The sequence below is a fragment of the Athalia rosae genome, chromosome 2 (assembly GCF_917208135.1).
Source record: "Athalia rosae chromosome 2, iyAthRosa1.1, whole genome shotgun sequence".
Classification (NCBI taxonomy): domain Eukaryota; kingdom Metazoa; phylum Arthropoda; class Insecta; order Hymenoptera; family Athaliidae; genus Athalia; species Athalia rosae.
In genome coordinates this window covers 3,515,597-3,539,175 of record NC_064027.1, presented here as the reverse complement: position 1 = coordinate 3,539,175, position 23,579 = coordinate 3,515,597, and the positions used below count along the sequence as shown (strand labels likewise).

Genomic DNA, 23,579 nt, shown 5'->3' with positions numbered 1-23,579 from the left:
GAAAAAAAAATATGAATTGCTGGAAGCGTAGCTGGAAGTGACATAAATGTAAAAATGTTTCATAATTATATCCCTGGCTGTTTCTACACCTACTTCATTCCAACTTTTTTTAAACTCGCGTTAAAGATTCTTTTTGTTTTTAACGTCACGAAATTGCAACCGACAATCGGTATCGTCAGGATTCGAACGCGGCGGTGATCTTCACCCCCGACATAATGTATTCCGGGGTTTATCCACCCTCCGTTTGTGTCGATTGTCTCGAAGCGGAAGTTAACAACAAAAGTTTGTCGGCAATTTGACTCGTTTAATAATATACCCTGAAAAGATGTCTGGAATTTTGACGCCAAGAGATATGAATGGAACTCCGTTTCAATTGAGGCGTTTCGCTAAAAGTAACCGACTGACACGAAATAAAGTACACCACTTCCGGAGACGGTTCTTTTTCAAACGACGAGACTTTTCATTAAAATGGAGAGAAAAATAAAATAAAAAAGGCTGCCGAAACGAAATGCGGTCGATGCCGTAAAATATAAGCAGTGAAAACTCGAACTGACGATAAGTTCCAAGCTTTGTACGGACCGTCTCATACAGACACCAAAAACTGTATTGTGTCTCGGGAAAACTTTTATCGTACGAATTTTCGCGAAATAGACCCGTTGACGATTCCCCGCACAGTTATTCCAGGTTATTATTGGATGTACGGTATATTTGAGAACCCTCATTGTACAATGCTGGTCAACTTTTTTTTATTTCATTCGCAATGGTCGAGAACATCTTCGGGTGAACGGACATCTTTATCTAGACGGGCACCTTCTGCCCGTGATCGAACTTTTGCGTTCTATTATATACCGTAATTCTGGTGATCTTTTAATCCTGCAGCACGCAGCCCACGCGGAGTCCCTATATACTTGTAGGTATATCGAGTTCCTTAAATTTATGTCAAGGGTTCAGGAACTGGAGGGGCGTAACCCAAGCTCTTTCAGTTATTGGACCGTTGAGCAGCCGCAATTTTCTCTTTTACCGACGAATTATATGGAATCAGAAAAGCGGATTCTCTTTTGTCATTCTCAGGCCAAAACCTAAAAACAACACGTTTTTTCGAGCCAAATGAGATTTGAGAAATCATTTCTGTATGGTCTATTTCAATTCTCGCAGAACGACCCTTGCGCGAGGTTGAATCCGATCAGCTGTAAATTAATCTACGTAATTTTCAATTCTTAAAATACTCTATTCGCTTTTTAATGCTCATTTTCCATTTTTATGGAATTTCCGCAATTTCCATGTCTTGTTCAATAACAATCGCCAGTCTCTATAACCGGAAGATGTCCACGGATTTACTTATTCAGAAATCTTGGTCATAAAAAATGTACTCGGATAGATATCGGAATATTCTTTATTCCCCGCGGGGGAAAAATAAAGTATAGGATCGGCGCCGTACATCAAAAAGTTGTATCCTCGGTTGTATGCTCGATGGAAAAGTCTGCAGCATAGATGTATTTTGCACGAAGTTCGAAGGCGTACGTATTAGGGTGGCTCAAAAAGTCGAATATTTTTTTTGTTGCGTCTTTTATGAATATACGTTAGTTTAACATGTTTTGAAAGCCCCCTCCAAAAATCAGCTCGAGAAGAAATTTTTTAGGGGTCGTTGAAGATTTTTAACAATTTTCGAAATTCGAAAAAAAAAAAAACAAAGTATCGCCCAAAAGTGAAACACCCTGATGTATGTATGTGTACATGTAGACTCGTGTTCTTTTTTCTCCCACCGGAGATACGAGCGAACCCTCAATATATTGATTAGAATTTCTGTTTTCTCGAGCAATTTTCTACATATACCTATAGAAGTATGAACGATAAATATAATAGCCGCTTCGAGCACCTCGTAATGCCTCATTTAATCTCCAGTATAAAAAGGAAAAAGTAGCTTATAACCATGTCTAGATAAAAGGGCAACAATAGAATTAGAAGAGAATGGTTTCAACGAACTATTGCGTGTTGCCGCAAATAAAAGCGCCTCGCAATCTCTGAGATTTAAGTAATTTCGAAAACTGAGTGGCTCGCATGCACGCTAATGTAGATATTTATAATTAGGTATGTTACTTAAGATATTCGTACGAACACATCGGTTCCAGAATTTGTCAGAAATTTTTTTAGTCCGTCAACGTACAAAAAAGTAAAGTTATATAAATATAGATTCAAATTAATCAAAACCTCCGCATTTTACGACCGTAATAATCACGATCTTCGAATTGGTCGGACAAAACAATTAGGAAAACAATCTACGGATTCACAGCTCATTGATCGTAATTACAAGTTTTCAAGGCAAAACAGGAAGTATTTACACAAGCGTCATCTCTGCGGTAAGACGATGCATTATCGTAAAAAAATGTAGCCAAACGAGTTATTTCGGTTGATGGCTAGGGTAAAATAGAAAAAAATTTTTTATTTTCTTAGCATGAGGGCAGAATTTGTACCTTATAAAGAAACAAAATTTTTCAAATGTGGAATGAATTTTTTACTTGATATTTTGAGGTAGCCCACTCGTTTTTTAAATAAATAATTAATCAAGTGGGTACTTTCAGCAAAAAAAATTTTTCCACCTAATGATTCCTCGATCGATTGCATGAGTAGATGATTTTAGCTTTCAGATTTGGATTCCTGAGCTGATTATACGAGAGATTACGATTGAAGAACCACAACATAATTCGATTTTTGAGCAAAAAATGAATCATTAGTTTAATTAGGTTTAATATGCTTTTCTTACGTATTTTGACCTCTGGAATCCGAATCTGAAAGAAAAATTGATCTATCTCTAAAATTAACCGAGTTATCGCCAATTTTCAGCTTTTTGGGGTCAAAAATAGAAAAAATATTTTTTAGTCTATCTTAATGTAATTTAAGCTCAGGAATCCGAATCCGAACGAAAAATTGATCTATCTTTAAAAATGATCGAGTTATCGCCGAATTATCGCATTTTTTGGCATAAATTTGAGGATATCTCGAAGGAAAAAAATCGTAGCTCAATTTGGACAACGGATTCGTGTTCCTGAGGTCAAAATACATAAGAATAGGGCCATACGATCAATTTTTAAAAATAAAAATTTTTGGCCAAAATTTGAGATTTTTCCAAGGGGTACCCCTTACGATTTTTTCAAATTTTGACCAAAAATTTTTATTTTTTAAAATTGATCGTATGGCCCTATTCTTATGTATTTTGACCTCAGGAACACGAATCCGTTGTCCAAATTGAGCTACGATTTTTTCCCTTCGAGATATCCTCAAATTTGTACCAAAAAATGCGAAAAAATGAGGATAACTCGATCATTTTTCAAGATAGATCAATTTTTCTTTCAGATTCGGATTCTTAAACTCAAATTACACTAGGATAGACTAAAAAATCAATTTTTTATTTTTGACCCCAAAAAGCTGAAAATTGGCGATAACTCGGTCAATTTTAGAGATAGTTCAATTTTTCTCCCAAATTCGGATTCCTGAGGTCAAAATACGTAAGAAAAGCATATTAAACCTAATTAAACTGATGATTTATTTTTTGCTCAAAAATCGAATTTTGTTGTGGTTCTTCAAGAGTAATCTAACGTATAATCAGCTCCAAAATCCAAATCTGAAAGCCGAAATCATCTACTCGTGCAAACGATCGAGTAATTATCAATTATTCGCTGTTGGGAGCAGAAAAATTATAAGACATATCGATTGGTTTTAGTCGTAGACCCACTTTGATTCGTCGCAATCCATGCATAGGTTGAAATATTCGAATTTCTAGGTCTACGAGGGAGCCCGAGCTTAGCTGGAGTCAGGTAGCCACGAGCGAGGGGCCTTGTTTTGAGGCGTCACCTCTGCTCAGCTCCCAAGGTGACGTCTCACAACAAAGCGCTACGCTGCTGGCTACCTGACTCCAGCAAAGCTCGGGCTCTCCGACTCAACTTCAATTTTATGTCAAAAAAAAAGCATTTCATTTTTTGATTTTATACTTCGATTACAAAAATAATTAAAAAAAAATTTTTTTTTGCAACCCATCCTATTGATGACCACATAAAATGTACGCATACACGTGTAATCCAGTTATAAAGTTAACTTGCAATTCGCAGCTTCAACGGATGTAAGATGACGGAGATAAAATAAACATCTATTCCTTCACATTCCATTCAGCTGTTGATTCCTTGCATCAGGCGCATTATATCTGTAATAAAAAAAATAATAACAATAAAATAAATAAAAAGATACGAAATTGAAACGAGGGATCAACCTCGCTCATATACGTGAACCCTTATATATACAAATTTTCAAGTAATATCAAAGTAACGCCACAATTACTATGGTAATGTAATCGTTTAGCGTATAATATCTTTCCCCGGTTAGATAATTCCACCGTGTCTGTACGGTTAAAGTTGAATTTAAATATTCTTATACCGCGTTGAGGGTGTTAATTTTATTTTCCTATTTTACATCTTATACCCGCTCATTCGTTCGCCGGTTCTCGTCATTGTTGTCGTGATCATTTTTTTTTTTTATACGACCAGACGACGTCGACGCGGATGCTTTCGGCTCCTAGCCCATGATCACGTAAAACGATCCCAATCCATTTGCGCTACGACGGAGTTGCCCTCGCCGAACGCAAAACTATACGAATATATCTCACAAGTCCGGAGAACTAAATTAACCGTCCAATTTTCGTTTATTGGGATAAAATTGCACAGATACGCAATCACGTACACCCGATGAAGCTCATTCGGAATCAGCTGACAGGCTCCCACTACTTCGGAAGTGAGAGGTAACTCACACTGTACATGATACACATTAGGCGTTGCTCTCGTGACTTGGATGATTTTTTGTTTTGCTTTCGTCAGCCCTGTACACGTAACGCGTACCCCGAATTTTCGTTAACTTATCAAACAATTACGTTTGTTCGGTGAAGTTTTTTTTTTTTCAGGGGAAGGGGGGGGGGGATGAAAGAAAAAATAAAGTAAAATCAAGCTTCCCGAGAGACTACCCCCACGCGGGCAATTACTTTCATCGTTATAACAACATGATGAAAAAATATCGCCCTAACTTTACTTGTACAATATATCAGAACAAGTACGGATTAAAATGTGTGTACGTAACGTTATAGAAATGTGTGGGTATGAAGTTCCGTACATTCAGCACGCGCTCGGGTGTGTACAAAACTTTCTTCCGCGAAACGCGTGAAAATGATTAACTATATAATTAACGGTGTTTCGAACTTGGAGAAGGTGCTAAGTGAACATTACTTGACGCAGATATACAGCTATACACGTATCGTGTGTTCGAACTAATCTACAACCGCGTATCCAATGACCCTTCGTGTACGGTAATCGATCCCCCATTGTGAAATATATGCCCTGCGACCCTTCGATCGCGGTCGAAACTGTAGAAATAACCGAGACGAGTAAAATCCGTGAAACAAGATGAACAAAAAAAAAGCAACGCTCTTAAAAAAATCTGCAAGTCCGCGCGTTTCATATTTTCCAAATTATATAATCGGCTTATGGTCGTCAGGATTATGAGGATTTTATTAGGTCTTAAAATACGATTAAAAGGATCGTTACGCAACGAGAAGATTTCGTTGATTTTTACCGCACTATTTTCTTTTTTATTTTCGTCCTGTAAATTGAAGAAAACAGATTTTTTATATTTGTTTCAACCCCCTAAGTTAGCAACGAGCGTAGGTACATCTCTCGATGTCGATAGCCGTCCGACGCGACTCGTCAAAAACGAGACAGGTTTCGTACAGGAAGCACTCGGACGTGGTAAAATGCTTTCAAATATTCGGTATCGAATATCTCGTCGATAGCCCCCGCATTACGGAAAGATCAACGTTCGACGCGAACTGACAAGAGCTTCCGTGGGGAAAATGCGATCTCCGCGACACGAGGAACATTATATGTACATACGTATACACCGCGACGCGCGTCCCGTCGAGTTCGCCTCTCTCGTTTCGACGGGGTAAAAATTCATTCATCCATACCCGTGGCGTGCCGCCGTAAGTGCTTCGAAAATATCAGAAAGAAACTCGGTCCACGTTGTACCGATAACGGCGTGCGACACGGTGAACGCGTGCAAATACCCGTACACCGCATCCGCTATTTTTACGAGAAAGTCACCCGGCTTTTCGCCTATCCTACGTGCGTTACGTTACGTACATACGCGGTTATATACGGTGGTACATGACATGTGCATTGTACGTACATACGTACGTTCGCGTTTTAGACACCCGCAATGAATCAGCTAGCACCGGCACGCCCGGCTAAACCAGCGGTAGCAGCCGGGTCGGAGCCAAACGCGGGTATAACGTAGGCAAACGGCAAATGTTACGTACGGGGTGACCCGAAAAACATCGACCCGTATCAACGGCTGTACAAAGTCTCGACGAATGCCGGCGAATTGGTTGGTTCGTTTCGTCTTTTTTTTTCCGGGGAAACCAGACGCGCGCGATTAATATTTTTTCGTTTGCAGAACTCGGAAAAATCTTTTCCTTGTCGCGAATAACGGATGGAAAACGGAACGGAGGTTGGGCAAGGTCGGGACGATTATCTACCGTTTTCGCGCACAAGGAATTCGATGATTTTGTAAGTTCAGCTCTTATGTTCGCAGTACGCTAAGAGAGCCCGTTGTTTTTTGGTCACTTTGTACGTGCCGTACCGGCGTATCCGTGTATTTTCATCTATATGGATACCCATTCGAGTTGAATAGTTGTAGGTTGGAGAAAAGGTGGTGCCATGAAATATGTATATATCTAGCTACGCGTACGTACACGCATAAATATACACGACTACTGTGTGTCCCAACGTGTATGAATTTGCATATTCACCGTTCGCGTTGGTTTATATATCGCAGCATCCGTGTAGTGAATCAGTTTTAGCGACACGCGTGTTGATTGAGTTGAAATTTTTCGAAATAATTCGCAACGAGGATATCCACATGTGAGAATTATAAAAAATTGAAAGGCTTCGCTTATTTTTCGATATGACCACCAACGTTGAGCAGCCATTTCGAAACCAGCAAACCGTTCAATTTTTACTCTGCATAAAAAATTTTGACATTTCGTCCGGTTCTCGGTTTTTTTTTTTGGAAATTCGAACGTTCCGTCCGCAAAATGATGAATTGAAATCAACCCCGAATGTACTCAACTTATAGCTGGATGTCCGGTACGTTAAGTGCGAATAAGTACTTGACAAACGTATCTCTACGCGAATGACATCCGGGTCTCGATGATCGAGAAGAATTAATTGAGAAATGAGCTTCTGTTTACTGGCCCATAAATCGTATGTAAGATGGTGTTTCCGTGACAACCTAAACGGACGATATGGAGCCGCCGTGTATAGGTATTGTATATAATAGCTCAATTTACATTGTGAACGACACACTGAAATTGATAACAACGTGGTACGTATGGTAAAATGATGACGTCATTTGACGTTCGTATCGTCGCCGTACAGGCATACTTGTATACCTATGTATATCACGAAATGAACCCTATAAAGACCCGAATATAGGTCCCCCTATTTTCTAGAACATTCGTCGATATGCAACCGCGCGTCACGAGGATCACGAAACGTTACGTGTCCGCGTGCATGACAGCATTCCTATACGTGTATAATAACGGAGTCATTGTCAGCTGTCACGATTTCCACACACGCGATTCAATTAAAATTTACTTATTGCGAAGGCCATCTCGATCCAGCCCTTTTTTGATACGACCTGCGATACTCACGTCGCACACGCTGGATCGGGTAGATTATTTAAAAGAAATTATTTAGGATTCGGAAGCCAAATTGATCTATCCATCGAATCGATCGAGTTGTCGCCAATTTTTCACTTTTTGGAGCAAAAAAAATTGGGATATCTCGATGGGAAAAATTCGTCGATTGATGAAAAAAAACCAAAACGCAGCGCGCCGGCTCGCGCAATGCTTGTTGAGATAAAAAATATCGATCGGCGTGGTTTTGAGGTGCCGGAATTCACACCACTCGACGAAAAATTTCGAAACACAGAAAACACGACCACGTATCGGGGATCGCAAAAATAGTAGCGCGAGGGTAGAGTCGACGTGGAATGCCCCGTATCACCGAAATACCGACATGATTAAATCCGGAGGCGCTCTTTTCTTTTTTTCCCCCTGACTTTTCTCACTTCGTTTTCTCGTTTTGTCATAAAATCGTCGCGCCTCTGAGAGAAGGTTGTTGTTTTTCGGTCGAACGATTATTATTGATTCTTCGTCTTTCGTCGTTATACGGCCAAACTATCGGATAAGTGCGAACGTAGTGTCCCGCGATATTGTAGAAGCCCGTCTGAAATCTCTCGCCGTCTTTCTCTCGAGGGTCACGTTAGACCCGCGTTATCCAATATACCGCGGGTGAGATTACATCCTCTGTTTAAGGAGCGAGTGGTTATATTTCAACCGCGTGGACCGCTTGTTTAGCCTCGTAGGTACTCCTTCCTCGTAGGGCGAAAATGAAACAAAAGAAAATCAAGTGGAGTGAACGCGGCTTGAGTCGTAACATTTTCACAAAGTGCTCATATACACGGTTATGAACGAAGGTATGTACACACCGCGTATACCTGTACACATACCGTACGTATGTATGTATATGTACTTGTGCGCTTCGGGGGTCGAGAATCAAAAGGTTGCGACGACCTAACATTCCTCCTCCGTAGATACGCAGGACCGTTGAGCCGCCCCGAGGGCATTTTATCTATGCGAAAAGAGAAAGCAAAATTTTCATACCGATAAAATGGTTGATCAAGGAAATTCGTTCTTCCGGAATTTCTGAATCGTTTCAAAAAAAAGTTTTGACTCTTGCAACGTGCTGCGCCCTCAGAGTTTTGATCCCGTGACGGACGGAGGGATATCCTCCCCCGGTTCCCCTCGTCCCTTTGCCCTTTTCGGTCGGTCGGGCAGGATTTAGCGAGAAAAACGGGCGGTACGGTATCGATTGCATTCCGCTAGTATGCCCTAGACCTTCGCGTACCTACGCTCCGCTCGTTGAACGGATTGGGCATTTTCCAAAGGGCGCGTGTATCAAATATTGAACATTTACCGCGTACGTAGTGTGCGCTCGTAGACTACTCGCGCGGGGAAAACGTGAGCGGAAGGGTCGAGGTTCGCCGGTAGCTGCACGAACGTAGATAGAAAAAAAAAAAAAAAAAACAGGTAGGTTGCACCCAGAATCGTGAGAATTTTTAGCTCGTGTTTTTTTTTTTATAGAACAGGTAAAAGCTATATAAAGCGACTGCGAGGTAATCCCTATACCGTTTTTGTCCAGTGAAATTGCCTCGACCTTCGCTTCGCTCAAACGTGCCTCCGTAAATATTTAGGTATATATGGTATATATGTATGTGTACTGCACAAACACTCGGACATTCGTATGCAGAATGTATACGTAGGCGCGGTCGTAACGCATACATCCACGTTAAGTGGGCACTCACGCGTCAATAAACGTTGTAGCTCCACCGCGATAAGCCAACCGACCAAATCTAGCGACCCACGGTAGTAGTAGCCTTTTTGCGATATTACTTTTGTCAATCTAATTGAAATATCAGAATTGGGTGTATCATTTTCTTCTCACCATTTCGATCGACAGATTTGAAGCCCAATGCCGAAATTGAAACCAACTCATTCGTCAAATTTCTTTGCTGCGTAATTTTTAGGGTTTCGTTAGCTGGTAAATTTTTATTCCATCGAGTTTTGGATTCCGAATTGATTTTCAGAAAAACTAAAATAATCGAGAAGAAGACGCGGTTTTGTGGTACGACGGGCGGATTTTTTCCCATTAAACCGCGAGAACGGCGTCGCATAGATGTAACGATCCAATATCGATGCATTGATTACACCAAAGTACGAAACAGAAAAAAAATTCCCACGTTGGCTATTTCTCGAAAATTTATGTTAACGAAACTGCAGATACGAGGGCGGTGAAATTCCATTAGGATTTGTAGGCACGAGATACAGTAATATTCGTACATGTGCAACCTACGCACTTGTACGAATTATGTACCACTGCGTTCCGTAGCCACATCATCTCCCAACGGAGGAATTACTTGCGAAAGTAGATATTTTAACCGATCGTTCGAGCTCCGCGGGTTCTCAAAAATAAAACAATTAAATATGTCGAGGAAAGAATACCAACACCGTGATATTATATCATTTTATCTCATCTCGTTTCTTCTACGTTTGTCATTCGATTGCTTTACCCTTCGCTAAAGATTCGAAAAGGTAACTGAAAATACGATTCAAATCCAGAGCCATTCGTATCCACGTTGAGAGCTGAAAACTAAAAGACTGGGACCGTTAACTCGAAAGAAAAAAGATTGGAACGTTGCCATGAGATCCTTTCGTTTTACAAAAAATCCGATTCATTCTTATTTTTCAGGTAGACACCTTCCCCGGCAGACATTTGAACCGATCTGTCTAAGGACATCCGATTCTTTTGCGTTTCCAGAAAAATGCAGTTTTGGAAAAAAAATTCGTACCCGATTGTTGAACCAAGTTTTACCCCTACTCATATGAATCATGTCCGTTGCATTAATCGGATATACGTCCTCGTGACATCGCTATAGTGTGAGACAAAAAAACTGCGGGTTACACCCTTCTGGTTCTCAACCGCAGATTAAACGCTCCCGTCAATTACCGGAAGTCTTCTTTAAATCCTCGTTACCGTGGGACCAAAAATTTTTCGAGCGTATATTATACAAACCGCAGCTGTGGTTGCGGCATTCCCGATGGTCTTTGGGGTATCCTCCGGAGTCTGGCGTCTTCCTGGCGCTCGACCGAGGCGGTTATCGATTGGCGCTGGAGTTTAGGTACCCAGATTCTGTGAGCGCGTCACGCGGTGAGGATTTCTCCGGCACTTGGCGGGACGGATTCGGGGAGCGGAATTTGCGTTTAGTCAACCACTGCGATAAAATTGCGTCTGAAACCGATTCGTGGCGAGGGGGAGCTGTCGGAATCAGGGATGAACGGAGAACGCGATACGGCGACGGGGTGGGTGTGCGGGCGTGTCAAGTTCGTTCGTCAAGTTCGACTAACTACGGAATAGAGTGTCGACCGCTAACTCGATAATCAAACGGTAATAGAACTTCGTCTCCGGTAGACCGTGCACTCAAAACTTTGTATCGAATCCAGTCAACCGGACGAAATCGTTGCGCGTCTCGTCTCCTCATTTCTCCGTCGTGATAAAAAAAAAACAAACAAATAAATGAAAAAAAAAATCGCGTCGTTACAACGCAGTTCATCGTATCGGAAGAAAGAAAAAGAAAATTGCATCGCCGCATCGATCGTTAGAAAATAAAATACGTCGTTCAACTGCAAGCGTCGGAGTAAATCGTTTCGACAATAATTTCAGTCCGGATGAATTCTTTCGCGGACGGCAAAGTTGTCGGAGTTCCAACGCGAAAAAAATGATGGGAAAAAACACGAGTAAATTTAATGGAAATGTTATTCGGTTATCTCGCATTTCGACGTCTGCGTTTGACGTTTGATCTGAGGCGGATGAATTTGGGGTCGCCGGTCTTTCGCCGAGTTTCGGAAAACCCGATCACTTTTCCAAAGTATGCTACCATCGCAAAGTCCGTGCCCGTCGTAACGGAAAATTGTCAACTCTCGACTAATACGATTTAAGACGATGTAAAATAGCCATGGGCAAATTCCGAATTAACTGAATTCCTCTCATTGTCGGTTTAATGCCACGAGATTCGTGTATGGCGGACGTACTTCGCGAAAGATAGCGTTCCTTACTCCTAGCTTCATCCTAAATGACCCCCTTGACCTTCAGGACCTAGAGCGTATCGCTTCCTCGGTAATTGCAGGGCAGAATGGAAATGGATGTTATCTCGTGATTGGCTATTCCGCGCAACGAGTTCGTATAATCAGATGCAATTACCGGTTTATTGTATTTGCCAAATCAGATCGTGCAGCAGCCGAGTATCTGTAACTGGGATCAATATTCGATGCCGGAAATAAATAGATCTCTGGATATTTCACGGTCATGGTTAATTCACCTTACTCTCGATCCGATCGAACCGGAGTCCGAACCGAACCGAACGAGTATCGACCCTCGACGTGTGTATGGAGTTCGATGGAATCCTAGAAAACCAAAAATAAATAAAGCTCTTGTTCTTCTTCATATAGATAGATCGCGAATCATAAACCTGACTGGTAGTTTCGCACCGATGATGTTCGTCTGTGAAACGAGTCTGGAAAAATATACGGAAATGTCAGCTATTTTTATCCCTCTTCAAAAATCGCGACGAACACAATTTCTCACCGTACAGTACCGTCACAATTCCTTGCGATTGAGTAAGATTTCTATCTATCTTATTTTTATTTCATTTCGAATCAGAACGATACACCGTACCTTTAAACTCACATATGGAATGATTATTCCGCCGAAGCCGTTCGAATCATAATTACATAAACGCGTTGAGGATCGGTTGTACATTTCATTTACGCGGAGGTCATTCAATGCTTTCAACATAGTTAGCTTAACGAATCGGAGATCGCACAAGGTCCACAGCTAGAAATACCGACCCCGCCTGGTTTGGATTGAAAGTTTTGTCAGTTTCACCTGGTATCGGGACGTTCAAATACAGGGTCAGATCAGAGTTTCCAAGATCTGAACAAATATTCGATGAAGTTTTAGCGGCTTCAACCGGTCGTGGCCTACGGCGAATGCCCCCGTATCGTTTCGAAATCCGTTTCGCCCTTTCGTCGGTTTACGTAACTCGAAATGCCCAGGCGAACGCAACGCGCAACTAGTGCGAGAAATTTTGATGAAAAATTTATCCAGCTGTCGGATTACGGCTGACACGAAAGAAGCTTCTAGCTATACTGTTTTACAGTCGAAGATTTACAGCAGCTAGTGTTGCACAGCGTTGTATCGCGTAAATATAGTTCTAGGTACGTGTACGGTTTACGGCGTCGTAAAATATCGGTGAATATACGGTAGATCTAGTTTCGAGGGACGTGAGTGCCACCGCAAAATTTGAATAAACCTGCTCTCGCCGAGTGCAGACGTAGAAAATGGTACCGTACGGATTCGCGAAATCTTCGTGCTTGAAACGAACGAAATTGAACCGTGTCGAGTGGTGAGTAACTTTAAAACTGATCGCTTTGAACTTTATTAGCATAGATTTGAATGAAACCCTTTTACAGGAAGGATAGATTTCACCGAAATCTTGATGAGAAACTTGAATATTCCAGAAATCTCGTCTACGACCTTAGAGAACTTCGTTATAAATGCGGGATCGCTCTGATTGAATTTCACAACGCATCGTAGGCCATGGCTAATCATCAACCGGATAATATATCGCCATTGAAAGACATCGGATCGGAAAAATTTCCGACCTAGTCATCGGACTAAATGAAAAGACACGAGGGTTGACGGAACCGGGGCGCGTCAAATATCGATAGTCAATATTATTCACCACCCGTCATGCCCATTGATCCCCCGCCCACGGAAGTGTTCCAAAGAGATGTCACTAGACTAAACAGTTTGCATAACCCTCGAACCTCGTTCATCAAAGTATTTTGAAAACCGAATAATCGTCTTTCTCTGGTAGGCGCCTCATTTTCGTCAAAGGTGTGAAGAAAAAATTTCGACGGAGGGGTTATTAATCACCTTTCGCACACAATAATTGTCGATACCATCTCGTATACGCGTCACCAAAAAGCATAGCGCGAGTAGATAATCCTATGTAATGATTGATAGGCAAACGAAAGACAATCGCTCTCATTTTTTTTTTTTTTTTTTTTAACATTTCTTACAATGTGGGAGGGTCACCGATTTCACAAAGGCGAGTCTGCGGTGCACAGTTTGACAGAATACAAGCTATACTTGATAATGACGAAAATTTGTGGTATAGAAAATTCACACCATCTTTCAAGAAGCTTGGCCGCTCATGAAACTTGCACGAAAAGTTGGGACTGTTCGAAGACTATTTCGGAAATAATCAGCGCAGAGAAGAAAAAAATTGCATTTGAATTTTTCGTCCCGACGTCGCCGGGCGATTTGAGATGGAACGGTAACTAGAACCCATAACGCACATCAGGTAAACACGAGTGAACGGTAAGCGTATTAGTTTTTTTAGATGGAAAAGTATAATTTTAGATTTTACATCTATTATAGATACAGAGATAATAAATTGTGTTAGAATGCTTAGTTAAACAGAAGTTCGGTCTTATCAATGTCACGATGCGTTGCTTCGTATACATATAAAATATGTACGTTACTTATCGCAGTACATCGGTAGTCTCCGAAAGTCGGTGATCGCGGAGCGTACTTGTGTTCCGTGAATTAAATTTTTCGGTAAGAAATCATAGTTTCCAAAAAGTTTCCAAAAACAAAAATGGTCACCGACTCCGAAAGAGGAAAGTACGCATCTCCCGAAGGTTCACCTTTGATCGAATACCTCTCCACGTTCGCCTGTGAGTAGAAAATTCCGATGGAAAAAAAAAAAAAAACAAAAAAGAAAACTAAGATCAATCGGCCAATCGTTGAGCGGAAAAAATCGTGGCCGATGTATAACATTATCGCGTCGATAGGTTTTATGCTTCTATTGAGCGTCGGTTGTGTCGGGGGATTCGACTCACCGGCACTGGGTATCCTTACCGGGCCGGATACTCCGATCAGCGTGACCGGATCCGATATCACGATGCTCGCCGCCGTCGTCGGTGTCGGTCAAACGATTGCTCCGACGCTGACGATATTTTTGGGCGATAAATTCGGCAGGAAAGTAGGACTTTTAGCGATCGGTATACCGATCATAATCGGCTGGGTTTGCGTCGCGAACGCTAGCGTTGTTTCCGTAAGTTTAAAAACCGGTAATTCGTATCCTCTGATCGATTCGATTCTCAAACGTCGAATTTTCGCAGGTTCTGGGTGTCGGCAGGTTTCTCGGCGGTTTGTCCATCGGCCTCGGTTTGACGGTGACTCCCATATACCTGGGAGAAATAGCGTCGGTGAAATCGAGAGGTGCTTTAGGAACCCTCGTTGGAACGGCGCTCAACGTCGGTATCCTCTTCGCGTACGTAGCGGTACCTTATTTGAAGATGTACACGTCCGCTTACGTGATGTTGGGCATCGCGGCAGCCTCGGTAGTGAGCGTACTCTTCGTTCCTGAGTCTCCGTACTTCCTAGCCATGAAAGGTGACGTCGAAGGTGCCGAAGAGGCTCTCGAAAAATTGAGGGGTAAGACCGACGTGGCGGAAGAGTTGGAAATCGTCAAGGAGACCGTCAAGAAACAGAGCGAAGCGTTGAAAAAAATTGGCAACAAGCGCGAGGACGGAACCAGCGAAACTGGACCGAACAAGTTCGACAACTTCAAGGATATATTCAGGGTAACCGCGAATCGTCGCGCCTATTTCATAAATTGTTTGTTACTGATCAGCCTGCACACCGGTGGATACACTCCCTTCCTTGTTTACGGATCCATGATATTCGAAGCGATGAATATTAGCGTGGGAAAAAACGTCATGACCATCGTAATCGGCGTACTTCAATTGATCTTCAACGTTGTGGCGACATTCGTGATAGACAGGCAAGGTCGCAGACCGCTGATCCGCGCGTCGGGGATGATCGTCTGTTTCTGCGCTGTGGCAATCGGTGTTTATTTCTACTTAATCGAATACGTGAACTTGGATCTTTCGGGTTACAGCGACTTCATGCTTGTTGCGATATTCGGTTACATGGCGGCGTTCAACGTTGGAATCATGCCCGTCCAATTGGTCGTAATGTCCGAGACGTTTGCCTCGGAGATAAAGATTTTGGCCACCCTTATTATGGGGGTCACCGGCGGCGTGTTGGCGACTTTCTGTTTAACGATGTACATGACGATCGCTGTGACGATGAACTGGGGTCATTGTATGCCTTTCTTTGGATCCGCCATTTTAATTTCGATCACTACTACTTTGATTCTCAAGTACTTGCCCGAGACCAAAGGGAAGACCTTCAACGAGATCCAAAGAGATCTGAGCGTCTGAACTAAACATTTTTTACGTAGGATACAGTCCCACCGAGACAATTCACAAATTTCACTCCACTTCGCAGAACTTGGTTGTTTAATTTTTTTAAACGAAAAATCAAAAAACTGTGACGAAATTTTGGATTTGTCAGTCGCTAGACAATAGCGTGAATTTCTGCTACTGGATTATGCAACTGATTGTGAGATGGAGGCGAGAAGGGAAAAATAGAAATTAAGAACGACAAGAATTTTTAAGCTTCACTCGCTGTTATCTGATTTATTAATCAGTAACCGTTCATTTGTAAGTAATTCTCAAACAGAGACACTGTGCGAACAAATTATTTGTAAATATACTCGTTGAACGAAAAAACAAAAATAATAAATGTTGGGTGAAACGATAGAAATTGCAAATGACGAACGAGAGGGGAGAGAAATATTAAATCGAAAAAAATTGACACGACAGTGCTCGACGGGTTGATTGGAATAGAACAATGACAATTTGGCAGTTACTTCAACAGAAAAAAACAACTTCCACGGTGAGTCAGACCGAAAAAGTGTTCGATATTTTTTTAACGAGTACGAAAAATGAGATCTGGGAACGGCGAAAAAATCGGTGAAAAAATTGCAACGTGCTACATGGAGACGGCAAATCCCAGTACACTTGTTTCGACGGCGGGACTGTGCAAGTTGTGATCGAAAAACCCCCCGTAAAAATCTAACATTTTTTACGACTATTTATCCCAATTTCCATTTTGAATTCAGAACATGAAATAATGGCAAGCTTTTCCCCAATCCGATTTTAGATCGCCGTCGCCGAGGTAGTTCGGTCAGTCTTTATCTAGTCGTTTCGTAATCTCTGCACTTTTGTTTCGGCAAGTTACGGTCAAGCTCGGTATAAAGCGCTTACGTGTAATCTATTAACACATGATGTCCATTAATAAAGCAACTGGTTGTAAATGCGCTTTTAGAATTCTGGAATAACTAAGTAATACGAGAATCCTATTCCAGGAAAACTCCGTTTTAATAAGCACGCATGTTCATCCATTATAACGTAAGTATTTTGTATGGAAATAATAATTCCGCACATACGTTTCATTTATTATCCCCGACTAAAGACTCGCGTATATAAACCCTCGGATATCGACGTACTTTCGGTAAATGATGAATTCTCACACCCTAGAGCCGAACTTTTACTGGATGATTTATCACATCTGATGGGAGAGAATGTGTCACATTTTTATCTCTATATATGGCGCTTGATTCGAGATGAATTATGTTCATATCTCTTTTACGATCATCGTTGCGTAACGTAATAATCTACACGTCAATGGATGGGACAGTGGAGACCTTATTTCGCTAGGGTTTACATTTTTCACATCTAATCTCCCTGAGTTTTTCTCATTCCGGAAGAAGAATTTTTCGCCTGAAGCCGACAACTTCAACCAGCTTCTCGACTACGTACGTTGAAATTCATCGTTAAAACAATTAGTCCTCGAGGTTTTCCGTGTCATCCGGTTGGAAAAAAATTGTTAAGAGCTGTCCGGAAAATCTTCGGAAGTAGGAAACTTCCCGCGTTACACAAGGCTGGGAGTTGGAGTCGCGTGAGACATTTTTTCCAAGACTAACGATAAGTTATCGGGTTATTTGTAATGGAGCAATAAATCTGTTTAAGAATTCACCGCGAGTCAAATCTGTAAAAGAAGCGATCTCCAACTATACAGTTTCGCTCGATGCGATAAGACTCCTGCTAAATATTCTCCAACCCGAAAGTCCCGGAAGCCTTTACCCTGCTCATTTTCGGTAAATGAGAAAAAAAAATCTTGATAAAGTAAACTCAGAGCTTTCGTTGAAAAAAATGTGATTCCTACGAAATGAGAATCACGCCACTAGTCCTCGGGTTAAAAAGAGTAGGCGAAACACATGGACATCGACTGCTACGATTCGTAAAAATTTCCAAATATTTTATTCATTTCGAAAAATCCGTTGAAACTTTTCCGTCGTCGTAATCATGCGTCGTCCGCGCGTTGTACAGCAACTTACAACGAAATCCGTGCGTGCGATTCGAGTCACACATTACCCTACTTCTCGCATCAAGAGGAATAAATTGTTACAGAATATTTTGTGCGATGTACCGTTAAATTGGCACAATAAATCAACTCAAAAGTGACGCGGACATTAACTGTAATAATAGTAATGGACGCGTTGACTAGAATCGGATGGCGTGAATTGGGCAAATCTTTTTTTTTTTTTTTTTTCTCACAAAGTACCGCAGAGAATAAACTCTTACGCAATTTCCAACGCCATGAAAGAGAACGTAACACGGAAGAGAATTTAGGTACTCCATGCGTACGTGTACTCAATCGTTGAACAGTGATTTTCACCGATTGATTCAGTGATTCGCACGTTTTTCCATCTAACTACGCGTTCTCGTGTTTGATGAAATTTGAATTTGCCCCCGGGCCCTTCGATGCCAAACAGCTGAATCGAAGAAAGAATAAAACGAGTCATTTCTCAACTCAGTCCCGGATAAGAATGATTTAAATATAGCAATTCGCGACGAGAGTGGGGCGAGATGTTTTCGAGGAGGTTTCATTTTGGTACGTAACCGTGAGAATATAACCGCACCTCGCCAACCTGCCGAGTCCGTCAGTCTCGTAGTTTTCAAGTCTGATTTTTCGTGTTATAAGTCCGTTTCGCTGAATTATTGATATCGCGAATGATCCTCAATGCACTCTGTTGAATTATCTGACCTATAGTTTGCCGAGATCGTTCCTCCGTTTCTCGATAATATTAAAGGTGCGGTTAGGGAGATTCTTGAAGGTAATAAAAACATATTCCCTCATTTATTTTTTATGCTTAAAGTCGTACGAGTCCGTTTTTCCAATTTCGAGGAATCCGAGGGATACATAATTCCATCTTTTACGATCTGGACTGACGCTTTACGATTTACAAACTTCGCGGAAATCGAAATTAATTTCAGACTTCTAGTTTCGTCTGCACAGGTATATGCAGTCTGTTGAATTTGTCAAAAATAAAAAACAAATTAACCGAAAAATAAACAAGGAGAATATTCAACCGGAAATGAAAAACTATCATATAAATTCATTCTTCCGCTTGTCCTACACCGTAATATTCGAGTACCGCACTGAAATTATATTATTGTTTGTTTTTCTCACCATCGAACGCGTATCACGAATGAAATTGACGAGAAATACCCTTTTGCAGCAATGAATATATCCCGCCGGCTTATATTATTCAACGGCTACGCTTCATTTACTTAGATAGGTATAACATACCCATACATACCTATGAATACATTCATACGTACCTCTACGCGCAGAGGAGCACAATCCATCATAGAAAAGAATGAAAACTGCCAGGGCAAGAGATATAAAAGTTTCGGCACAAAGGCACTGATTGACGTTTAGTGGGCCTTGAAAACGAAGAAAGGGTTGAGAGCGAGCAGAGGTGATAATATGTCGATCGATGAATAAGCTGTTTCTCTTACCATCCCCCCCGTGACGATGGTTTCATATATATAAGTATAATACTTTCCAAATTTAACGTCGCTTATTTAAATTTTCGTTCAACTTTTTGACACGCACACGCTCATCTTTCCTCGCTGTGCGGTACACGTACGAGACGGAGGAATAAATTTCAACACTTTCGTCGGACAGCCCTTTTTTCATAATTATTACCCTTACTTTTTTTGTTGTTTTTTTTTTTTGTTTTTTCAGATTCTCAACTTTTTACTTTAAACTACGCTCGTCTGCCCAATTTCCCTCAACGAAACTCGCGGCCATTTAAAGTTAGTCTCGTGCACGGAAAATATTTATAATTATACGACACCTGTACAAGTCGGAATAAATATAGAGGAGAAAAAAATCGAATGAAATAAAAAAGGTGTTGGACCGATTCCAAGATCCCTCGACTATACGGTCGGTTGTTGCCGCGAATACTAAAAAATTTATACACGTAAGAAGTCTTTGAATTTTTCAGGCACTAAAGAACGTTCGAATAAACGTATATCCGTGCACATTTGCCGGTTCAATCATCCTGGTATGTGAATCGATAAAAGGGATCCTCTTAAACGGAGTTGAAGTTTATGGCAAAGGAAAATTCGAGATCCGCCGGTTGAATGTGCCTATGAGACAGGAGAATAGTCCGATTATTCCTGTTATTCCGTAAGGTGATCCGACAAAGCTCGGATGCTGCTAAGAAATAATCCCCATACTTAGGAATTAATTATAGTCCTGGCAAGAGTCATCCGGCGGAACGATTTTGAAGAAACATTCGAGAAGTAAATTTCAACCGTATCGGCGGCGTACGTCGTAAAAGCTAACGCCACCTTAATCTCACTTCCACTATCCTTCGGATGATCTTAAAGTATTTGCTCAGAACTTACACCTAGTTCGTACGTACGACAAACTTCGCTGAACTACACGTATTGTACCTACAAACAGTGCACGTTACACACAGTGTACGGAGTCAAATTCGCAACAAGTTACCGAAACTTTATACTTAAAAAAAGCGGGCGCACGACACCCTCGAGCAACCGTCTAATTTCCCTCGCAATGTATTCATTTATTTCTTTCCACTTTTCTTTTTTGTCGCGCGTCACTCGGCCCTGTGGATGGTGGGCAGAAGTTACCCTTGGCATCGCCGAAAAGTCGACCGAAGAAGGCCCTTATCTCGAGTCGCTCGGTATACCTACAAGGATAAATCTTCTGTTCGGGCGAACGCCTGGAATTTTTTCATTTTTTTTAGGATTCTCCAAGTCGAGAAAAACTCTTCAAAAGACTGACCGCGGGGTAGCGGTCGAACGGTCCCGCCAATCGACTCAAATTCAACTACGGCGTTTTTAATTTCCTATACGAAAGGAAAAAAATGTTATTGGAACTTTGACGTACGGAACTTTCAATATCCGTTTTTTTATCCGTTTAAATATATTTTTTCCAATAACTTCGTAGATAAATGGAAAACGAGCGTTTGAAAAATGAATTTTCCACACCGAATCGAATGACGAAGGGATAACGAAAAAATGGACGGTACAACCATTACCGGAAAATAATCTCCGAGGTAAAACAAGAAAGGAACAAACTATTTTTCATCCCCCCATAAAATGGTCGAACGAATTGCGACTGGCATCGCAAAACCTTGACCAAATTTTCATCGCATCCGCACCGCCCTTGTTGCGACCGCTTCTGTTCCAAATTCACATGTCTCCATGCCGTTCGATGTAGGGGCTCCAAATTTACTACTAAATTACCAAAAAAAAGAGAAAAAAAAAAAGGACAAAACAAGGAGAGAAGGAAACGAGTAAATAGAAGAAATAAAAAACAATCCAATGGCAAATCCGCCGATCGACGAAAGCCCCCCCCCCCGCGCGCAGGGCTCAGAACCAATTTGGAAGCGCGGACAGCCTGGATCAATTGCAGGTCGCAGTTTGGATGTGCTACGGACAATGGGGGGATGATTTATATGGCAAATGTCCTGATTTCGCGGGTAAAAGAAAATCCATGCGGGGGCGAGCGATATCAAACTTGATTGTCGGAAGACTGACACAGGGCAATATCGTTGCAGGTCAATCAGGAAGAACCTCTCATCGATCGGGAATTTTTCGCAGACCTCCAATTTAATGAAACGACGTATCTGTATAATTTAAGTAAAAAATTTATCTTCATGTTCATGAAGAACAAACGAATAAATTTACGGGGGATTTCACGTCGATTCGGTGTACCAAAAACATTGACCGATTTCTCGATTTTTTCGTGTAAAAAATCGAAATTTTTAATCATGGGGCCATGGGAGATTCGAAAAAGATAACAGTTGTTGTGTAATATAAATTTGAGCGTTAGGAAAAAAGCGAGTAAATCATAACACCGTCAAGACTGGTAATTAGCTGCGTGAAGAGTAATGAATTTTAAACATTAGCCAGTTTCTTATCTCAAAGAAGTTTTCTTCAAATAAAACCCTAAAAAGACCGTTGCAATTCGCGGTTTATTTTCCGCAGTACCGCCACACGTATATCCTTTAACCTTCGCTGTACCATAATCTTCAGCATTAATGGCGACCCGGATGCTCTTCGGTGCGCAACTTTTACAACACTTAATTCGCGCGACCTCGTGAGCTGAACTTTTTCAGTTTTCCTAACTGCTGCTAGTGAGGAAAGATTTAAATGCCGCTATAATTTTCCTAAATTCATTTAAATAAGGTCTAAAGTAGAAAAGTGGAAATCAACGACAACATGTAGTTTCACATCGAGGCGACATTTTTCGAAAACGTACAATACATCGACGACACTGTAACGTTAACGAAAACTGCAAAAAAAAAAAAGAATAAATTTCTTTGGGAAATCCGGTGTGGCTACATATTGAAAAATTCAGCGCGCATCCCTCGTAAAGCTCCACATACATACCTGCGCTAATTAATTCCAATCGTAACTTTCATGTGCGGTCTGCGAAAACTGAGTTTTGAAAATAAAGAAAAAAATAAAATAAAATAATACACGAGATGGACTTCAAAAACTATATACGGCTGTTCGCTGCTCGTTTTCGTGTGCAGTCTACCGCGGCTCGGTGACTGGAAATTCAGTTGGTCTCAAGCTGTTGCTCAGCTTTGAACAAACTCCTGATTCAAAACCAACTACGAATGCGCCTAGAGTTTATTTCCGCGGTTTTGACGATTTCAGATATTTCGAAACGGAAGGTAAAGTTTTTATTTTCCGGATAAACGATAACAGCGGCGTAAGTTTTTCCGAACAACTCTCTATAACGGAGGGAAAAAAAGAAAATTTCTCTGGCCTGGAAACCAGAAAATTTATGGCACTTTTGAAATTCGTCAAATTACGCAAGTTTTGGAGCACAGCTCCTTTGATGACTGGAGATAAAAGGGAACGGTGGCCGAACCTAAACCTACAGTTCACTGTTCAAAATTTTTTTCCTATTATTTTTGCAATCGAAGTATAAAATCAAAAAATGACATGCTCTTTTTTTGACATAAAATTGAAGTTGAGTCGGAAAGCCCGAGCTGTGCTGGAGTCAGCGTAGCCAGCAGCGTAGCGCTTTGTTGTGAGACGTCACCTTGGGAGCTGAGCAGAGGTGACGCCTCAAAACAAGGCCCCTCGCTCGTGGCTACCTGACTCCAGCTAAGCTCGGGCTCCCTCGTAGACCTAGAAATTCGAATATTTCAACCCATGCATGGATTGCGACAAATCAAAGTGGGTCTACGACTAAAACCAATCGATATGTCTTAATAATTTTTCTGCTCAGCGAATAATTGATGATTACTTGGATCGATTGCATGAATGGATGATTTCGGCTTTCAGATTTGGATTCCTGAGCTGATTATACGTGAGATTACTTTTGAAGAACCACAACAAAATTCGATTTTTGAGCAAAAAATAAATCATTAGTTTGATTGGGTTTAATATGCTTTTCTTACGTATTTTGACCTCTGGAATCCGAATCTGAAAGAAAAATTGATCTATCTCTAAAATTGACCGAGATATCGCCAATTTTCAGCTTTTTGGGGTCAAAAATAAAAAATTGATTTTTTAGTCTATCTAAATGTAATTTGAGCTCAGG

General features: G+C 41.2%; 1 protein-coding gene across 1 annotated transcript; it reads left to right on the top strand.

Annotated features, from left to right (window-relative positions):
• The first annotated feature begins 14,285 nt into the window (after positions 1-14,285).
• LOC105694012 (sugar transporter ERD6-like 6) lies at positions 14,286-16,369 on the top strand. Its single transcript, XM_012414305.2, has 3 exons — positions 14,286-14,458; positions 14,576-14,838; positions 14,906-16,369. Exons 1-3 carry the CDS (start codon positions 14,380-14,382, stop codon positions 16,010-16,012), a joined length of 1,449 nt encoding a protein of 482 aa, XP_012269728.2. The 5' UTR covers positions 14,286-14,379; the 3' UTR covers positions 16,013-16,369.
• The last annotated feature ends 7,210 nt before the right edge of the window (positions 16,370-23,579 follow it).